The sequence below is a fragment of the Mobula birostris genome, chromosome 6, assembly GCF_030028105.1.
Source record: "Mobula birostris isolate sMobBir1 chromosome 6, sMobBir1.hap1, whole genome shotgun sequence".
NCBI classification, from domain to species: Eukaryota; Metazoa; Chordata; class Chondrichthyes; order Myliobatiformes; family Myliobatidae; genus Mobula; species Mobula birostris.
Window position 1 is genome coordinate 30,425,095 of NC_092375.1, and position 20,667 is coordinate 30,445,761.

General features: G+C 43.1%; 1 protein-coding gene across 2 annotated transcripts in view; it reads right to left on the minus strand.

The window, feature by feature from the left end:
• The window catches only part of LOC140198894 (uncharacterized), a 77,478-nt gene that overhangs the window by 31,767 nt on the left and 25,044 nt on the right, over positions 1-20,667 (minus strand). For both annotated transcript variants that reach the window (XR_011886282.1, XM_072260104.1), the window contains exons 3-4: positions 6,122-6,221; positions 1,536-1,780 (exon numbers count right to left, since the gene is read on the minus strand). Coding sequence is in view for 1 of the 2 variants with exons in the window: in XM_072260104.1 (XP_072116205.1) it covers positions 1,536-1,780; positions 6,122-6,221 (345 nt within the window). In the remaining variant the exon portion in view is untranslated. The remainder of the gene's footprint in view (positions 1-1,535; positions 1,781-6,121; positions 6,222-20,667) is intronic.

Genomic DNA, 20,667 nt, shown 5'->3' on the forward strand with positions numbered 1-20,667 from the left:
AGTAGAACAGTGCTCCACCACTCCTGAGTCTATTAAATTTTCCTGAAGGTCTTTTACAGTCAGATGAGGGTTTGATTTGCCTTTCTTGCTATCCTACAAGCAGTTCTCTCGGAAAGTTTTCTTGGTCTTCCAGACCTCAACTTGACCTCCAGCGTTCCTGTTAACTGCCATTTCTTAATTACATAACGAACTGAGGAAATGGCTACATGAAAATGCTTTGCTATCTTTTTATAGCCTTCTCCTGCTTTGTAGACATCATTTATTTTAATTTTCAGAGTGCTAGGCAGCTGCTTAGAGGAGCCCATGGCTGCTGATTGTTGGGTGAAGGTTTGAGGAGTCAGGGTATTTCTAAAGCTTTGGAGTTTGCATCACCTGGCCTTTCCTAACGATGACTGTGAACAAGCCATAGCCCTAACAAGCTAATTAAGGTTTGAGACCTTGGTAAAAGTTATCTGAGAGCTCAAATCTCTTGGGGTGCCCAAACATTTGCATGGTGCTCCTTTCTTTTTTTCCACTCTGAAATTGTACAAAACAAAAATAATACACTAATCTTGCTTAAAATGTTGAAAAGAATGTTTCATTTTTAACTTTATGACTTTTGAAGATCAGTTGATCTTCTATTCACTTAACCATTCAGAGTAACAGAAATTTTGACCAGGGGTGCCCAAACTTTTGCATGCCACTATACTTTGATAATAAATGTATATTGAAACTTTGAAGCTTGATTTTGTATTTCACCGCATTTGTATTACTACATTTGGTGTTTTCAACCAGCTGAATTCAACATTGGAATTTACAGAATGACAGAATAATGCCTTTCAGCCCATCCAGCACCACGTAAGAGTAACTCACCTAGTCCCCAGTCAGTAATACTATCCAGTCTTTTCTCTATGGCCCATTAAATTCGTTCCTTTTAGATACCGGCTCTTTATAGATCTCTAGAATTAAACCTCTATCAACTATTACCCCTAACACTGTATTCCAGGTGCTAAACAGTGTGCGTAAAATTCTTTCCTTTTACATTTATTTGGAAGCAATACCCCAGTGATGAGTTAGCAGCAGTTATGTTGTGCTTTACATCACACCTCCAGATATCTGTTAACATTACAAATCTAAGGGCAAATCATTTCTGAGCCAAGTGAGGTAAGAATGTAAAGACATTAAATATGGTAATAATCATTTTGCCTCAAAAAATCTTATTCACCATTGTTAGTTACGGCAATTCGATTTTCATCCCATTTCACGACTCTTTTTTACACTCCCAAAAATTAATCTGATAAGAAACAACCTCCATTTCAAATATATTGTGGGGTTCTTAAGAGAATACTTTCTTGAGAAGTACAACTATTGCAAAGATTTTGTCTTAGTTACTTGTCTGGATAGCATTTTGAGTATTATGGTTTTCAGCTAATGGAAGAATATCTTTCAAGTCTATGAACACTGAAAATAAATCATAAGGAAATTCTAATAGTTCGGAGGCAAGAACATTAAAATCTCCACATGCAGCTAAATATCTTTTGATGCACATAAATTACCTGTGAAATACTCTGTGTTGGGTGCAGAATTTGCAGATCTGCTTCAGATGTTGATGGCTCTCTATACAGTTCTGATCTACTCCAATACACCAAAGCTTCAGTAATAAGTTGCTGTTTGTCTGACGATGGAGGAAGCATGAAACCTTGTTTAATCAGGTACTTCAATATATCCTCGCGTCGAACCTTCCTGCGTCTCAGGAGCTCTTCTGCACTTTGGCTGTGGTTCAGAATGATACGAATGAGGTCTGCAAGAAAGTTCAAGAATATGTCATTTATATGCACGTAAATGCCTAATCTCAACATTTGATTCTAAGTAAAATAAAAAGGAATTGTAAGTACAATAAGTAGCTCACTAAGAAGGTAAATGAGAATGAGAAATTAAGATGCTACTGTAATTCAACTAAAAAGAAAATGCCCTGATTCTGCACTCAGTGAGGGAGAAATATGCCCGCTGTTGCCAGGTTTGCTGCCTCTCAGCTCAGGGGTTGAGGTTCAATGCTGACTTCCACTGCTGTCTGGGCAGAGTTTGCACTGTGACCAAGTGGGTTTCTTCCTAGAGATGGATTTCCTTCCGAACTCCACATGCAGACTGGAAGGTTGATGGGTCACTGTAGTGTGTGGGTAAATGGTGGGATCTGGAGGGAGCTGAAGGGAATGTGGGTGGGTTAAACTAGGATTAATGAGTGTAAGTGGGTACTTGATGGTCAGCACAGACGTGCAGTGAAGAATTTTTTCTTTGCTCTATGGCCTCTATTATGCTTGATGACACAGATAGACATTTTAAAGCAACACACACAAAATGCTGGAGCAAGTCAGCAGGTAAGACAGTATCTATGGAAAAGAGTAAACAGTCAACGTTTTGGGCCGATACTCTTCATCAGGACTGCAAAGGAATAGGAGTGAAGCAGTCTATGGGGGAGCGGGGGTGAAGTAAAGAGCTGGGAAGTTGATTGGTGAAATAGATTAAGAGCTGGAGAAATGTGAATGTGATAGGAGAGGACAGAAGACCATGCAAGAGAGGGAAGGAGAGGAGCACCAGAGGGAGGTGATTGCAGGTAATCAGATAAATTGAGGGAGAGAACCAGGAATGGAGAATGGTGAGGCAGGTGTGAGGCAATTACCAGAAGTTCAAGAAATCCAGTTGGAGGCTATCCAGACAGAATAGAAGGAGTTGCTCCTCCAACCACAGTGTGGCTTCATCACTGCGGTGGAGGAGGCCACGAACTGATATGTTGGAATGGGAATGGGAAGTAGAATTGAAATGGGTAGCCACTGGGAGATCCAGCATTTTGTGACAGAGAGCGAAGGTGCCTGGTGAAGTGGTCTCCCAATCTATGTCGGGTCTCACCAATATACAGGAGGCCACACCGGGAGCAGCAGACACAGCATATGACCCCAACAGACTCACAGGTAAAGAGTCGCCTCACCTGGAAGGACTGTTCGGGGCCTTGAGTGGTAATGAGGGAGGAGGTGTCCTCCCTCTCATAATAAATCCTAACATACCATTTACCTTCCTGTTCTCCTATTGCATCCACTGGCTTTCAGTGACGTGTGCATAAGGACACTCAGCTTCCTTTGAACATTAATACCATCCATTCTCTTGCTTGCCATTTACACAATACTCGGTATTTCTGTTTGTGCACTAAAGTAAATGACCTCATGTATTTTCCACATGATATTGCATACCCTCGTCCAATTCATTCAGGTTGTCTATATCTCCCTCAAGTCACTTTACTCCACTTCAGTACTCACAATCCCACTATATTTTGTATTAATAGCAAAATTAGACATTTGGCATCTGACGTTTAAGCCAAATTATTCACGTAGATTGTGAAAAGCTGAACTCCACACATCTCTGCCTTATCTCGCTTGTCACAGACTGCTAATCTGAAGTGGTTCTGTTTATTCCCATTCTTTGCTTTCTGTTCAATAATCAATATATTTCAGCACATTTCCCTCCAATTCCATATTATCTATAGCTTTACACCACACTTGCTGGCTCCTGCTCACCTATTCTACTAAACATGTCCTCAAAGAATACTTCAGGATTGTTCTTTCCAAAATTCACATTAATTCTGTCCAATTTCATTATAGTTTATTTGGAAAACATTTAAACCATTAATATTCCTTATTGATTCATGTATATAATGTTCTGTATATTCCAACAACATGGTTGTATCTCCCATAAAATAGCTAAAAATATGATTCTGAATAGGACACACACAAAATAAAACTCATGGTAAACTGCAGTGGTTAAAATGATCTATTGTGGTATCATGCGTCCCACAGTGAGAAAGAATGACTTCAGACTGTGAATCTTCTTACTATCTGAATGCCCAGAGCTCGTATGTGTTTTCTATGTTTCTAATATGAAATTAGTTTCTATGTTACATCAGCATGTATCAGCCAAACAAACAGGTCTGTCACCTTTACAAGCATGCACAGACAAGCCTTGGCGTACGTCAGCCAAATTTAGCTTTGTCCATCATGTTGAAATAATGCATTTAAGATACTGTTCTGCACAGTTCCATGCCAGGCTTTAATTGTAAACACTGTATAACCGTAATTAAGCTGCTGGACTAATAATTAGAATTCAAAATCAATTATTAAAAAGATGAATCTGACTACAACATAGGTAACTGGGAAATTAAAATTCAGTTATTTAATAAATATATACTTGAAATACTTCATTTGCACAGGGAAAGACACAAAAAATTTCTTCACTCGTCTCCTTCAGGAAAGGAGTCCTATTGTTCCCACATGGTCGGAACTTTTAATGATACCAGATACACACTAAGGAGGTTAATATTTAATTGCCCTCAGAATTATCTGAACAAAACATGTAAACAATTTAGGAATAAGCAATAAATGTCCCTGTCCTGTGCGTGAAAGAAATAATATGGCTTCACAAGATATGCTAACGCTCAATGCAATCAAGATTAAAGAGATGAACCTTAAAGAGATGGAGTTATGATAGTTCCCTCAAACGATGAGGCAAAGTAATTTCCAACCAGATTCAAGTAAGATGGAAATATTCATTCAACCATCTAGTATATAGTACCTTCCTTATCTCAGGAATGAGTTATGCTGAATGGGAGGGAAGGGGTGCAGGACTGAAAGCTCTAGACCAAATTACCCATGTTTCTCAAATGGTAACTTTCGACTACAGCCTCTATACACAGAGTTTAGAGTTCAAAATTCAAAGTAAATTTATTATTAAAGTGTGTATGTATCACTATATACTACGCTATGATATATTTCCTTGCAGGAATTCACAGTAGAACAAATAAATATAAAGAATCAATGAAAAACTACAGACAAAGACCAACAAGTAACCAATGTACAAACTAATACATATTCATCGAAAAGTGAATTAACCACAACCATCAATTGATTTTATCAATGACCTTCCGGAAATGCAGATATACAATGGTGATTCTACCATGTTCAGTTTCATTCATAACTCCTCACCTGCGACAAAACCTCAGCACCATTCATAAATTCTACTTACACTAGAGTTGTGAATGCCACTGATCATTTCCAGCAAAACAGTCAATCAACTCCCTATTATTTTCATCAAATAGCTCATGGTCAACATCTTGCAAACTTAACTGAGCTGGCCAAATGAATATGGGCACAAGAGGTGGTCAGAAGGTTGATCTTCTGTGGAGAAGGACTCTCCTAATACCTTCCCAAAGCCTTTCCAGCATTCACAAAACACAGCTGAGGCATGTGATGCAATACTTGCCACTTTCCTGATGAAACTATTTAGTACCTTCGCTGATCACTTCCTCCATCTCTGGAACACTGAATGTTAGTTAATGTGTATCATCTGAGAAATGTACTGCCCCAACTTACTGAGTCTCCTTTGACAGTATCTCATAAATCCACCACTGTCACTTAGAAGGATAATGGCAGAAGGTAAAGAGATCCACAACAGCTTCTGCTTCCTTTCTACATCTTTGTCTTGTCACAGCCACAGATCACTTGCGTGCCGAAGCAGCTCAATCAAATCACACAAATAACAAAACATCTTCAGCACTGAAGACATTAAACATCAAATTGCAGCCAAAAGTAAGTCCACAGACATGAGCTGCCAAGAAAATCGAACCTTCTAGCATGGGAACCAAGACTCCGGCACCTTCCGCCGGCAACACTGAGAAGGAGACCGGTCAAACACAGGCAGGTGGCACTGAACACCCATTCATTTTCCGTTCTCAATTTTGTTGAGTTTAATCTTGCTCAACGCTTTAATCAGAGTGGAGCAATGGAGCATTTTTTTTTTGGAAATGTAGCAATTTAGAAAAATATACATTTATTAGAATGCTAATAAATCTCAAATTTTAATAAATATCTGCTCTTCCAAATGTTGAAATGTTGCAAGATAAAAATACCTAATTGATTTCTTTAAATACATTTAAAACTTCATCGAGTGTAAACGCGCAATGTTACACACAAGATTGATCTCAAACGGCAAAAATAGTCTGAAGAGAAAACAAATCCAGCGATGCAAGAGTGAGAGTGTTACACTGTTATAAACAATTATAATCTATTTGTTAGATAGAAATCGACTTGGTTGTACTCACCATCTGTAGTCAACTCTCCACTGACTACAATGTCCTGCAGTCCAAGCAAATTATCGCAACTTAATGATTCTAGGATTTCCGAACATCCTCTTCTTTGGGTCTGTGAAAAAGAAGACATGATTTTTCTCTCTCCTAAATGAAATCTCTCAGGTCACCAAGAATTTAGAGTCAACTCTGTTGGAAGATACGCAGTAATGTGCCACAGTCACTTCTGATTCGCTTCGAAAGCATCAACACGTCAGGCAGCGAATTCGGGAAATTACATCGAGTGAAACAAATAATCAAAAGGGACAAGGGATATCGAAATATAAATCAGCTGATAGAAACAGGAAACGCCTTGAGATGTAAGGCTACAGAATTTATATCTGCTTCCTTATCGACAGGTTTCAAACAGGCAAAAGGTTATCGTAGAAATTGAGGCTTCTGGAATCAGAGTCATTGATAGTTATAGCACGGAAACAAGCTCTTGAGTCCGCCGAATTTGTAACAAACTTCAACCACCCATGTCCACTGATCCTACAAGTATCACTTTTGTATTCCCCCCGTATTGCCATTCATGCTCATCTGCTTACAGCAATCACCTAAACACAGGGGCAATTTTCAGAGAGAAATTAATTTGTCAACACACACCTTTCCTACTCTCACACTGATTTATTGTGCGTCTATTAAAATTACAGGCAAAGTGGTGATTCGGGCCTTTGGTTTTCTGACTCTGGAACGCAAACGGTAACATCATCAGTGCAAAATAAGCAAAATATAATTTCTCGCCCCATTCTGGTAAAATTGCCATCATGTGTGCTCTCTTTTTGGATCTGAAAGCCAAGAGGGAAAAGTAAATAAATAAATATAATCAGAACAGATTAAAACTAGCAAAGCAAAGCAAATTCCATAATCGGCTGGGCAACAACACTGACGCCCGACGCAGCCGCATCTGTGATAAACCCCCAGATGGGTCCTACCGCTCATCTGTCACCACCTCTCCCTATCGGCCCCTTGTCTCACACTCCTCTGATAACCCTCATCCTCCCCTCACTCCTCCGAGTCCCCCTTTTTCCACCACCTTGCTTCCCTTGAGTCCTCCAAAACACTGCCCTCTTCTGACCCAATACCTGACCCTGTCGTGCCCTCAATATCCGCCCCCCAAACCACCACTCCCACCGACCTCTCTCTCTGTGAGCCACAACAACCTGTCCTCAGCGTGGTCTCATCTTTGTTTTCTCCAGGTTTTCATCCATTCCGTTTCCCAGCACCCAACTACATGCAAGGGGTCTGGGGTCAAGTGTTACAGCCGTCCCTATACCTTCTCCCTCCCTATTATGCAAGGCTCTAAACAACCAGTGTGTTGGCGCGTGGCCAAGTGGTTAAGGCGTTGGACTAGTGATCTGGGGGTCGCTAGTTCGAGCCTCAGCTGAGGCAGCGTGTTGGGTCCTTCAGCATTGTGGCATTTAACAACACATCGCTCTGCGACGACACTAGTGCCAAGCTGTATTGGCTCTAATGCCCTTCCCTTGGACAACATCGGTGGCGTGGAGAGGGGAGACCTACAGCATGGGCAACTACTGGTCTTCCATACAACCTTGGCCAGCCCTGCACCCTGGAAACTTTCCAAGGCGCAATTCCATAGTCTCACGAGACCAATGGATGCCCATAAAAAAACAACCTATCCAGGTGAGGCTGTCTTTCACAGGTGAATCCTGTGGATCAGCATATGGGAGCGAGATTGAAAATCTAGCTGAGTGGTCCCACAACAACCTCTCACTCAATCTCAGCAATACCAACAAGCTGATTATTGGCTACATGAGGAGGAAAATGGAAAATCCATCAGCCTGTCCTCATCACGGGATCAGAGGTAGAGAGGGTCAGCATTATCATTTCAGAAAATATCATTTCCATTACAAACGTGGCAAGGCAGCAGCTTTACTTTCTTCAACATCAATGCCCTTGAACGGAAGGCCGAGAAAGTTTAATGGACACAGCCCTGTCCATCACGAGTAAAGCCGCCACCCACCAACCACTGAGTACTTGTACAAGGAGCACTCTTGCAGGAAAACAGCATCCATCATCAAGGACTCTCAGCACCCAAGTCATGCAACTCCACCGATCACCACCCAGCTTCTGACATCATTCTCACTCTCCTCAGAATCAGAATCAGGTTTAGTATCACTGGCATACGTCCTGTCATTTGCTAACTATGCGGCAGCAATACAATGCAATACAAAAAAAAATAAATTACATGATGAAAATATATATTAAACGGTTAAATTAAATAAGTAGTTTGAAAAAATAGAAATGAAAAAGTGAGGCAGTGTTCATGGATACAATCACAATTCAGAAATCAAACATCATAGGGGAGGAAGGAGGAGAAGGAGGAGGAGAAGAAGATGGTGGTGCAACGGCAGTGCGCGCAGCCACTTCGGTGGTGATGTCTGTTATCTGTCAAGTCAAGGACCGTGCACAATTCTGATTTGATGGAGACGGACGTGAGAGTACGGAGGAACATTAGATTAGATTATTAGATTAGATTAGATTATGAGGACACGCAGTTCTCTTTTATTGTCATTTAGTAATGCATGCATTAAGAAGTGATACAATATTCCTCTGGTGTGACATCACAGAAACACAGGACAGACCAGGACAGAACATCTGGAAAACTTCTGAAATGCCCGCTTCGCTGCTGCTGCTACTGTGTGGTAACCGGAATCTCCGGAGCAGAAGGCGCCAAAATCCTCGTGTTTCAGCAGCCGGGGCGAGGTCGTAGGCGCTCGGCAGAGGATGGCGCTCAGGAGGCTGTATCAGAGAGGCTGGTTGGAAGCTCGAAGTTTTCGGATTGATGGGCTCACTGTTGGCTATGGTTGGCTGCTTCCAAGGTATCGGCAAGTTGACAGTGCCTGGAGGTTTATGGCAGGGAGTTTCTCCCTTTTGTCGCCTGCTATCGGGGCTCGGGAGTCGATCGACTCGGGGACTTTTGAGACTTTATTTACCGTGCCCATGGTTTATTCTTCATCAAATTATGGTATTGCTTTGCACTGCTGTAACTATATGTTATAATTATGTGGTTCTGTCAGTGTTAGTCTTTGGTTTGTCCTGTTTTCTGTGATATCATCCAGAGAAACATTGTATCATTTCTTAATGCATGTATGCATTTCTAAATGACAATAAAAGAGAACTGAGTGTTCTCATAATCTAAATCTTAAAAAAAAGTTGTTCTTGAATCATTGAGTGTGTGTTTCAGACTGCTCTACCTCTTTGCTGATGGTAGTAATGAGAATAGGGCGTGTCATAGGTGATGGGGTTTCTCAATGATGGATAGCACATTCTTGAGACGCTGCTCCCTGAAGGTGTCCTGGATACAACCAAGGCTCGTGCCCATGATGGACCTGAGTAATTCTACAACTCCCTGCAACTTACTTCAGTCCTGTGCCCCACGTTACCAGATGGTGATGCAGCCAGTTAGCATACTCTCCATGGTACATCTGTAGAAATTTCTGAGTGTTCTCGGTGACATACCAAATCTTCCCAAACTCTTAATGAAATATAACCTCCATCTTGCATTCTTTATAGGTGCATTGATATGTTGAATACAGTTTAGGTCTCAAAGATATTGACATCACAGAACATGAAATTTCTCACTCCTTGCACTTCTGATCCCTCTGTGAGGATTGGTTTGTGTTCACTGATCTTCCTCTTTCTAAAGTCCACAATCAACTCTTTGGTCTTACTGATGTTGAGTGCAAGTTTGTTGCTGCGACATCACTCAGCTAACTAATATATCTTGCTCGTGTACACCCTCTCCCGTACCAGGGGTCCACTAGCCCTAGTAGTATCCAGGACATCTTCAAGGAGCGGTGCCTCAAAAAGCTGGCATTCATCATTCATGATGCCATCTGAGATTCTGCCAACAGTAGTTGTATCATTGGCAAAATTTTAGATGGCATTTGAGCTGTACCCAGCCACACAGTCATAGGTGTAGAGAGAGTAGAGCAGATGGCTAAGCACACATCCTGAGATGTGCCAGTGTTGATTGTCAGCACGCTGGAGATGTTATTTCCACTTCACACAGATTGTGGTCCTCCAGCTAGGAAGTTGAGGACCCAGTTGCAGAGACAACCTCAGAAGCACAGGTTCTGAAGCTTTTTGACCAGAACTGTAGGAATGATGGTGTGAAACTCCGAGCATCCTGACATACAGTTGCAAGAAAAAGTTTGTGAACCCTTCGTTTTTCTGCATTAATTACTCATAAAATGTGGTCTGTTCTTCATCTAAGCGACAATAATAGACAAACACTTATGTCTTTATTGAACACGTTGTTTAATTATTCACTGTCCAAACTGTAAAAATTATGTGAACCCTTGTATGTAAAACTGGTAGAACCTCCTTTAGCAGCAACAACCTCCACCAAATATTTCCTGTAGCTGCTGATCAGACTTGCACAACATTGAGGAGGAATTTTTGACCATTCCTCCATACAAAACTCCTTTGGTTCAATGTTTCTAGGATACCGTGCACGAACAGCGCTCTTCAGGTCATGCTACAGCATCTCAGTTGGTCTCCTACTTGGCCATTCCAAAACATTAGTTTTCTTCTTTTTAAGCCATTCTGTTGTTGATTTATTCTTTGTCTTTTTGATCATTGTCTTGTTTCATCATCCAACTTCTATTAAACTTCAGACTGCTACCCTGAAATTCACCTGTAAAATATCTTGATACAATTTTGAATTTGTTGTTCCCAGAATGATTGCAAACTGTGCAGACCCTGAGGTAGCGAAGAAGCCCTAAACCATGATGCTCCTTCCACCATGCTTCACAGCTGGGATGAGGTTTTGGTGTTGGTGTGCAGTGCCCGTTTTATCCAAACATAGCAGTATATATTTCTGCCATAGGATCATGTCAACAAAACATTGTCCCACAAGTGTTGCTGAACAACTAGGTGGTCTTTTGCAAACTCGAGACGTGCAGCAATCTTTTTTTGGAGAGCGATGGTTTCATCTGTGGTCTCCTTCCATGAACACCATTCTTTTTCAGTGTTCTTCTTATAGTGTACACATGAACAGAGACTTCAACAAGCTCTAAAGATTTCTGCAGGTCTTTTGCTGTTTCCCATTGGGTTCTTTTTCAGTCCTTCAGCATTGCACGTAGTGCTCTTGGTGTGATCTTTGCAGGTTGCCCACTCCTAGGGTGAGTAACAACAGTACTGACTTTCCTCCATTTGTAGACAATATCACTTACTGTGGGCTAATGAACACTCAGGTCTTCAGAAGTGCTTTTGTCGCCTTTTCCAGCTTCAGGCCCCTCTACAATCTGAATTTTATCTGAAAGTTGTTTGATCAAGGTATGGTGCACATAATCAGATTTTTCTTGAGAAGAGCAGACTCTGTCAGTAACCTGACTTTGTGTGTCTTTTTTATAGGGCAGGCCATCGCTGCAACCCAGAGATGATTGTAACCAATCATCTAATTGATTTCAACACCTCACTCCAGACGGCTTTTGTCAAATGCATTACCCCAGAGGTTCACATACATTTTTGAACCTAAACTGTGACTATTTAAATGGTGTATGCAGTATTGATGAGAAAAATTACAACTGTTTGTGTGTTGTTAGGTTAGGTAGATTCTTTAACAGATTTGACATTGTGACCCCTGCCCATCCCCCACACGAGCCATCTGTTGTCGGCCCCCAATCAACACATGTTCCACTCTCCCCTCCTACCCCTCCTCACAGTCCCCCACCCTGCTCTCTTGACTATACCCCTCCCCCACACAAAACCACTACGGTGGGCTTCACGGCTGAACAGGTGAGAAGACAGGTGAAACGTCTCAACCCAAGCAAGGCTGCAGGACCGGATGGTGTCAGTACCATGGTGCTCAAATGCCTGTGCCCCTCAGCTATGTGGAGTACTTCACCATGTATTCAACCTGAACCTGAGGCTCCGGAGGGTTCCTGTGCTGTGGAAAACGCCCTGCCTCGTCCCTGTGCCGAAGACGCCACGCCCCAGCAGCCTCAATGGCTACAGACCGGTGGCATTGACCTCTCACATCATGAAGACCCTGGAGAGACTTGTTCTGGAGCTGCTCCGGCCTATGGTCAGGCCACACTTAGATCCCCTCCAGTTCACCTACCACCCCCGACTAGGAGTTGAGGATGCCATCATCTACCTGCTGAACCATGTCTACGCCCACCTGGACAAGCCAGCAAGCACTGTGAGGGTCATGTTTTTTGACTTTTCCAGTGCGTTCAACACCATCCGCCCTGCTCTGCTGGGGGAGAAGCTGACAGCGATGCAGGTGGATGCTTCCCTGGTGTCATGGATTCTTGATTACCTGACTGGCAGACCACAGTACGTGTGCTTGCAATACTGTGTGTCCGACAGAGTGATCAGCAGCACTGGGGCTCCACAGGGGACTGTCTTGTCTCCTTTTCTCTTCACCATTTACACCTCGGACTTCAACTACTGCACAGGGTCTTGTCATCTTCAGAAGTTTTCTGATGACTCTGCCATAGTTGGATGTATCAGCAAGGGAGATGAGGTCGAATACAGGGCTATTGTAGGAAACTTTGTCACATGGTGTGAGCAGAATTATCTGCAGCTTAATTTGAAAAAGACTAAGGAGCTGGTGGTAGACTTGAGGAGAGCTAAGGTACCGGTGACCCCTGTTTTCATCCAGGGGGTCAGTGTGGATATGGTGGAGGATTACAAATACCTGGGGATACGTATTGACAATAAACTGGACTGGTCAAAGAACACTGAGGCTGTCTACAAGAAGGGTCAGAGCCGTCTCTATTTCCTGAGGAGACTGAGGTCCTTTAACATCTGCCAGATGATGCTGAGGATGTTCTACGAGTCTGTGGTGGCCAGTGCGATCATGTTTGCTGTTGCGTGCTGGGGCAGCAGGCTGAAGGTAGCAGACACCAACAGAATCAATAAACTTATTCGAAAGGCCAGTGATGTTGTGGGGATGTAACTAGACTCTCTCACGGCAGTGTCTGAAAAGAGGATGCTGTCTAAGTTGCATGCCATCTTGGACAATGTCTCCCATTCACTACATAATGTACTGGGTGGGCACAGGAGTACATTCAGCCAGAGACTCGTTCCTCCAAGATGCAGCACAGAGCGTCATAGGAAGTCATTCTTGCCTGTGGCCATCAAACTTTACAACTCCTCCCTTGGAGGGTCAGACACCCTGTGCTGATAGGCTGGTCCTGGACTTATTTCATAATTTACTGGCATAATTTACATATTACTATCTAACTATTTATGGTTCTATTACTATTTATTATTTATGGTGAACTGTAATGAAAACCAATTTCCCCCGGGATCAATAAAGTATGACTATGACTGTTGTGTTTGTCTATTATCGTGACTTAGATAAAGATCAGACCACATTTTGTGAGTAATTAATGCAGAAAATGCAAAAGGTTCACAAACTTTTTCTTGCAGTTCTGGGTATTTGTACTGTCCGTCCCTCATCTGCCTATGACTTCTTCACCTGGATCCATCTATCACAGCCAGCTCTTGTTCCACTCTTTCCCTCCACCTTTCTATACTGGCTATCTCCGTCTTTCTTTCCAGTCCAGTTGAAGGGTCTTAACCCGAAACATTGACTATCTCCATAGATGCTGTCCAGCCTTCTGAGTTCCTGCAATGCTTTGTGTGCTGCTCCAGGTTTAGCATCTACAGTCTGATTTCATTTGTTTCTCATTGAGGCACCAGGTTCAGGAACAGTTGTTACTCTTCAACCGTCAGGCTCCTGAACCAGCATAGATACCTTCACTCACCTCAATAGTGAACTGACTCCACAACCTACAGACTCACTTTCAAGAACCCTGCACTTCATGTTCTCAATATTGTTTGTTTCTTTGTTTATTTATTATGGCATTTCCACAGTTTGTCTTCTTTAGTAGATTGCTTGTCCGTATTTACTTGTGTGTAGCTTTTCATTGATTCTGTTGTGTTTCTTTGTATCTACTGTAAACGCCTGCAGGAAAGTAAATCTCAGGGCAGCATATGGTGATATACAGTACACTTGCTTCGATAATACATTTACTGTGAGCCTTTTAACTTTTTGAACTGTCTGCAATCATCCATTTTGAATAAATGCCTAATGGTGGGGAAAGCTTTCCCTGTCACGGATAGGGCTGTATCGAAAGGTTCAAAGGTTCATTTTATTATCAAAGTAGGTATGCAGAATTCAACTCTGAGATTTGTCTTCTCCAGATAGCCATAAAATACAGAAAACCATAGAGGTTTAAAGAAAGACATCAACAACCACCCCTCCCCTCCCCTCCCCCCCCCCCCCACCATCGAGTTCATTACTTTTTGTGGGCTTTTTCTGATCTTTCCATATCAGGTAATAGCTTTGATTTTCCTCCATAAATCCAACAATTTCCAATGTATAGTAAATACTGCACTGTTTAAAAATTCATTGCCTCACTTTATCCATTGTCAACCTTGCCTGAATGTTAGCATTCTTGATTCTGTATTAGAAGGATTGTGTAACAACACACGCCCATCCGTGCCAGCTTCTGAGCTTTAGATGCTTTAACTCCCCAGAGTATGGATAGCTGGCATGGCTCCTTTAAAGTTTCAACACAGTCTTGCTCATTGGCAATTATGTGTTGGGCGTCAAGGATTGGGCATTCATGGAGCACCTGAACTGAGGTCCAGTGATCAATTGTAAGCCTACTTGTGATTTTGTTTGGTGTTTGTTTTGTGCTCAGGTTCTTGATCCAGTTTGAAACCGTGTCTCGATCTTAGCCTTGAACACTCCAGCATTTGGGTCCAATCCATTCTTGTCAAGGGCTCTCGTCACAGATATAGCTTCAAGTCAAGTTCAAAGGACTACAGTACTTCCATTAAGCTTCGAACTCACTGCTACAAGGCTGAGGTGCCATTTTCCATGATGGATGTTATAGCCAGGTAACTGTAAGTGATCCTAAATATCTTTGGTGGAGGAACAAAAAGTTCTCCTGGTATCCCAATCATGATTATATCCCTTCCACATTTGCCCAGAAACCGGATCACAAAGAAACCATTTAATAGTTCACTTGCTCACAATTTTGATTGCACAATAAGAGAATCTTGCACCATTAATTAAATTAAATTGCATTGATTCTGGTGTGGAACTGAAGTCACTCATGATACAAATGGGCACTTAGTAATGACTATGCCACTGCAGTGTATGTGTGAACAAATTAGACCAACTTCATTTAGCTAATTCAAAGTGACAAGCCAGCACACGAAGAATCTCTAATTGCACTGAGTTGAGGCATGGAAAAAAGTTTCACTGCATGTTGCTTTCACACAGAGATAACTTATATGTGGTTGCTATGTTATCTATCTTATCTATTTGCTTTCTGCTATCTGTGACTGTTGGTACTGTGGTTTGGTCCTTGGTCCCGGAGTAGTTGTAGTCATGGGTATTCATCTGTTCGCTAGCATCCAAAGAATCCAGGACACCTTCAAGGAGCTTCACCTCAAAAAGACAGTATCAACACGAAGGACTCCATTACCCAGGACATGCCCTCTTCTCATTGATACCATCAGGTAGGAGGTACAGAAACCTGAAGGTACACAATCAGCGACTCAGAAGCAGCTTCTTCCCCTCTGTCATCTGATTTCTGAATGGATATTCAAACCAAGAACACTACCAGACTACTTTTTTCATTTCCTAACTTTTTTTGCACTACATAACTATTTTAACTATTTAATATTGTCAAGAGAGTGGGCACGTGGCCAAGTGGTTAAGGCATTGGACTAGCAAGCTGAAGGTCGTGAGTTTGAGCCCCAGCCAAGGGAACGTGTTGTGTCCTTGAGCAAGGCACTTAATCACACATTGCTGTGCGACGACACTGGTGCCAAGCTGTATGGGTCCTAATGCCCTTCCCTTGGACAACACTGGTGTCGTGGAGAGGGGAGACTTGCAGCATGGGCAACTGTTGGTCTTCCATACAACCTTGCCCAGGCCTGCGCCCTGGAGAGTGAAAACTTTCCAGGCGCAGATCCATGGCCTCTCAAGACTAACGGATCTTTCCTTTTATTGTCATGGGGGGGTGGGCGCTGGGAACGGACCCAAATGCAAAACACAGACACTGAAGTACTAGGAACAGGAACAGACAAAACTAAATGACGGGACAGGGCACAGACTAGGAATAGGGACAGAAACTCAGACTAGGCTAGGGAAGCAGGACCAGGACCAGGGACTGGGAACAAGGATCCTGGGCATGGACTCCAAACCAGAGACTGGACAAGGACTCAGAACCTAGGTCTTGACTCGGGCTCGGACCCCAAGACCAGGTGAAGACATGAGGAGGCTTGGGTTCCTGGAGACCAGGTGAATATGTGACGAGGCTTGTGTTCCTGGAGGCTCGGGTTATTGGAGTCTAGACGAAGATATGACGGGTCAAGGGTACTTAGAGGAAACTCTTGGGCAGGACACGGGACTCCACCCCATGGAGGCAAGGACAGGGAGGGATAGACCCAACTGCAGGATAACGGCAAACAGCCTGGCTTACCCGACAGAGGCAAGGGATAGGAAGGGACAGAACCAACCGCAGGGTAACAGCAAACGGCCTGGCTTACCCGATGGAGGCAAGGAACAGGAAGGGAGGTAGGTCCCGGGGTGGCTCCAAGACTCAAGGCTGCCAGTATCCTTGGCAGGTTATGGAATAGTCAAATCCATATCTTGATGACTGCACTAGCCTTCGACTGGTAGGTTTACTCCAAGGGGAGACTGACAAGATGAACTAGCAACCACACATGATCCCAGGGCCACTTATATTCCCAGCCCCAAGATGAGCATCAGGTGCCTATGATTAAGTGCAACCGAAACAAGGGACAGCCGGAAGACCCGGAGTCCGGAGTCCACGGACCGGACTGTGAATGGGAATGCGGACTTCAGACCGGACCATGACAAATATATATACTTACTGTAACTCAGTATTTTTCTCTGTTATTACATATTGCGTTCTAGTGCTGCAGCAAAGTTAACAAAATTTCATGACATATTGGTGATATTAAATCTGATTTTGATTCTGATTGTTGAATGAAATTAAACTTGAACTAAAGGAATTGTTTCAACTTGCTTATGTAATGCCCTGGTTCACATAAGACCATAAGACATAGAAGCATTTTTACCTTTATGCTGTAGATATTTCTTTCTGCAAGAGCTGCTGTTCTGCTTTCAGCCTGTTTGGGTTCTTGTTGAAGATAAGGGATGATGTGGAATGTGTGCCATCCAATTAGAGGGAGGTTTTTATGGTCAGAGACAATAAGGTTGGGTATGGGACTTTTGTTACAGAGGAAGTGAAGAGAGATGATGCTGGGAAGAATCAGTGGTAGCACACAATCCGGTGGGAGACTTGATTGATCGAGATGGATTGAGAGTGCAATGATCGGAAGGTGGTGTGTGCTTTCATGTTGACCGAGGGCCCAGCACGTTAGTGACAGAGAAATTCAAGATGAGCTCCAGCTTATGCACATTTGACTGTTCAATTAAAATGGGCCCTCTTCTTCTTGTTATTCTTTACAAACCCTTCAGTTAAGATTCATAAATATAATTCCTTTAATCAAATGCAGTGTTCTTTCTGTGAATTCATGGCATTAATTTGTAACGGGGTAGCAAATGACACGGCATCTGCACAAACCGAGGCTTGGAATGGGATCAAGTGCGTCTCAATCTCATGTGTTTGGTGGGGACGGAGCTCGTCTTCCCTAGACTTATGCAGCCAAGGAAACCAAGCTAGTTTTATTGCAAAGGTATCATCCAGGATCGATTTCATTGGATGCAGTGTGATTGCCCTGACCATTGATCCAGTGGCTTGTGTGTTTAAGTCTATGTTAAACAGTTGTCCGGTAAAGAGATTATGATACGTAGTTATGGATGCTGCAGGGGTGGAGAGGAGTTTTGATAATACGGCAGAAAAGACTGTGTTCTAGTTCAGACTTGCTCTGACGTAACGGCAGTAGAACTGCCTGGTACTATTGGAACCCTGGGAGGGGGGCAGCCATAGGCTGTTCATAATTCCCAGACAGAGGGGTGTGAAGCTGAGTGTACTGAATCAGAAGCAATGTTTCCCACAGCTAGGGCAGAGATTTTAAAGACATGTTGCTCTTGTTTCTGCGAAGCGAGGGAAAGGAATAGTCTGGTGATGTAGAAGGTCTAATGAGTCCTCAAGCGAGGGCTGAGCATTCTGAGGTGGTAGTGACCCTTACCTCCCTGGCGAATAAATGGCAAAATGCCCAGGGTCAAAGTCCTGGCTATTGTAGGTTCAGCCTGTTCTCAGGAATGAAGCCCACCCCTAAAGGAAATAAGAGGAGATATGATCAAAAGGTTAGGTTCTCCCAATTCATACCTGGAGACTGAGTCCTCATCAAGAATTTGGGGCTACTTGGAAGCATAAGTTGTCTGACCATTGGCCAGTTATGCCCTATGTAGTGGAGAGTCAGACGCCAAATGTACCAGTTTTCCGGGTGAAACCAGAGGATCGGAATCACTTTCTGCCTCTGGGACAGGAGGTACATGTTGACCCAGAGCCCTGACATGGGCCCTACACGTAGTTAGAGGGCTCTGCGGCAATGTGGTGAGACTAAAGGACCAGCAGCAGGAAGGATTAAACTAGTACCTGCCCCTGAATGGGATACGGACTTGGAGGATGAGGAACTGGGGGTGTGATATATTCTGCCTTTTGTCAACTCCCCATTAATTAGGGGAGAAATTCCCAAACTTTCTCACGCTGAGGCAGGTGAAATGGAGGGGAGCAGCAGTGCTCAGGCAGGCTTGCAGCTGGACCATGAAGTGGGGCTGGGCTCTAAGGTAACTGGGGATGAAGCTGAGCTCAGCCAAGTGGCAGAGGGATCTGAGTTGCAGTAAGGCACGAGTGATAGACGGGGGGGACGCCTTGCCTTATAGACCAGAAGTATCCCAAGTAGTGCCTGAAAGTGAAGATGTAGATGATGGGATAAGGAGGTCTCAAAGAGTCAGGAGATCCCAGATAGGCTAGCCTATGTAGCACCGGGGAAAAAGAGGGTTGCGACTATTCCCCCAGTGTGATATGTCTCTACCATTTACCAATGAATTGGAGGTTCTGACATCATGAAATTCCTTTGGAAATGGTATAAATGATGGGATAACAAATGATTACAAAGTCATGAGGACATGACTATTTGTGGTGGGGGAGGAGTGTAATGCCCTGGTTCCCATCTTTACTGTTATGCTGTAGGTATTTCATTTAGCAGTTCTGTAAGAGCAGTATGCTCTGCTTTCAGCCTGCTTGGGGTCTTGTTGAAGATAAGGGATGATGTGGAATGTGTGTCATCCAATTAGTGGGAAGTTTTCTTGGTGAAGTGTGATGATATCACATGTAAGAACATGATTGGACAGAATTCGGAGCCTGCACAGAAATGACAGAATGATCGAGAAGCTTATATGGTTAAGAAGTGGTTGCTGTTTGCTGTTAAATAAAAGTTTTAGTTATGTTCTTCCAGAATATGTATCTTTATGAGTAACCCACAGTACATATAAAGAACACAACAGTGAAGGACAGTAAGGTTAGGCTTGGGACTTTTGTTCAAGAGGAGATGAAGAGAGAACACGCTGGGAAGAACCAGTAGTAGCATATAATCTGTTTAGAGACCTGATTTTTTGAGAATGATTGCAAGAGTAACATTCGGAAGGCGGTGCGTGCTTTCATGTTGACCGAGGGCCCAGCACGTGACTGACAGAGAAGTTCAATATGAGATCCAACTTGTGCACATTTGACTGTTCAATTAGAAAGGGCCCTTTTCTTTTTGTTTTTCTTTACTAACACTTCAGTTAAGATTCACAAATATAATTCCTTTAATCGTATGCAGTATACTCTCTTTATTTTGTGGCATTAATTTGTAACAGGGTAGTAAATGACACAGCATCCACACAAACAGAGGTTTGGGGCGCCTCAGTCCCATGAGTTTAGCCAGCCCTGGGGCGTCTTCCCCAGACGTACGCAGCCAAGGAAACCAAGGAAATACTTCACTTTGGAAATATAAAAGGCTCCATTCCCTCAAGTCTGATTCTCAGGGAGTTCACAGTGCCCACAATATTCTAGCCACACTGCACGATGACTCTTGATTTAAATAATGGGAGGCTATAAGCACCTTTCCTTGTGCTTCAGATTGCTGGCTCCATCGGAAGTTCTCCCAAAAATAAACCCTGTGAGAATGCACTGCCTCAGGAAATGCACACAGCTGGAGAAGTCATTGGAGCGAGGTGAACAAACTAATGTTGGGTGTGACCTACAGTAGGGCAAACTTTTGTTATTTCTGCATTACAGTCTCATCATTTACTTCATTTCTTTTTCCACCATCATCTGTACAGGCTGCCATACTTCCCGAGAGATCAACACTGACTAGGCTCCATTTTATCAATGCACCACAGAAAGCATTTTCACAGGATGCATAACATGGTACGGCAGCTGCTCTGAACATCACCACAAGTAACTGCAGAGTTGTGGACGCTGCTCAGCACATTCTCTCCCATCGGGCAGAAGATACCTGAAAGCACATACCACCAACCT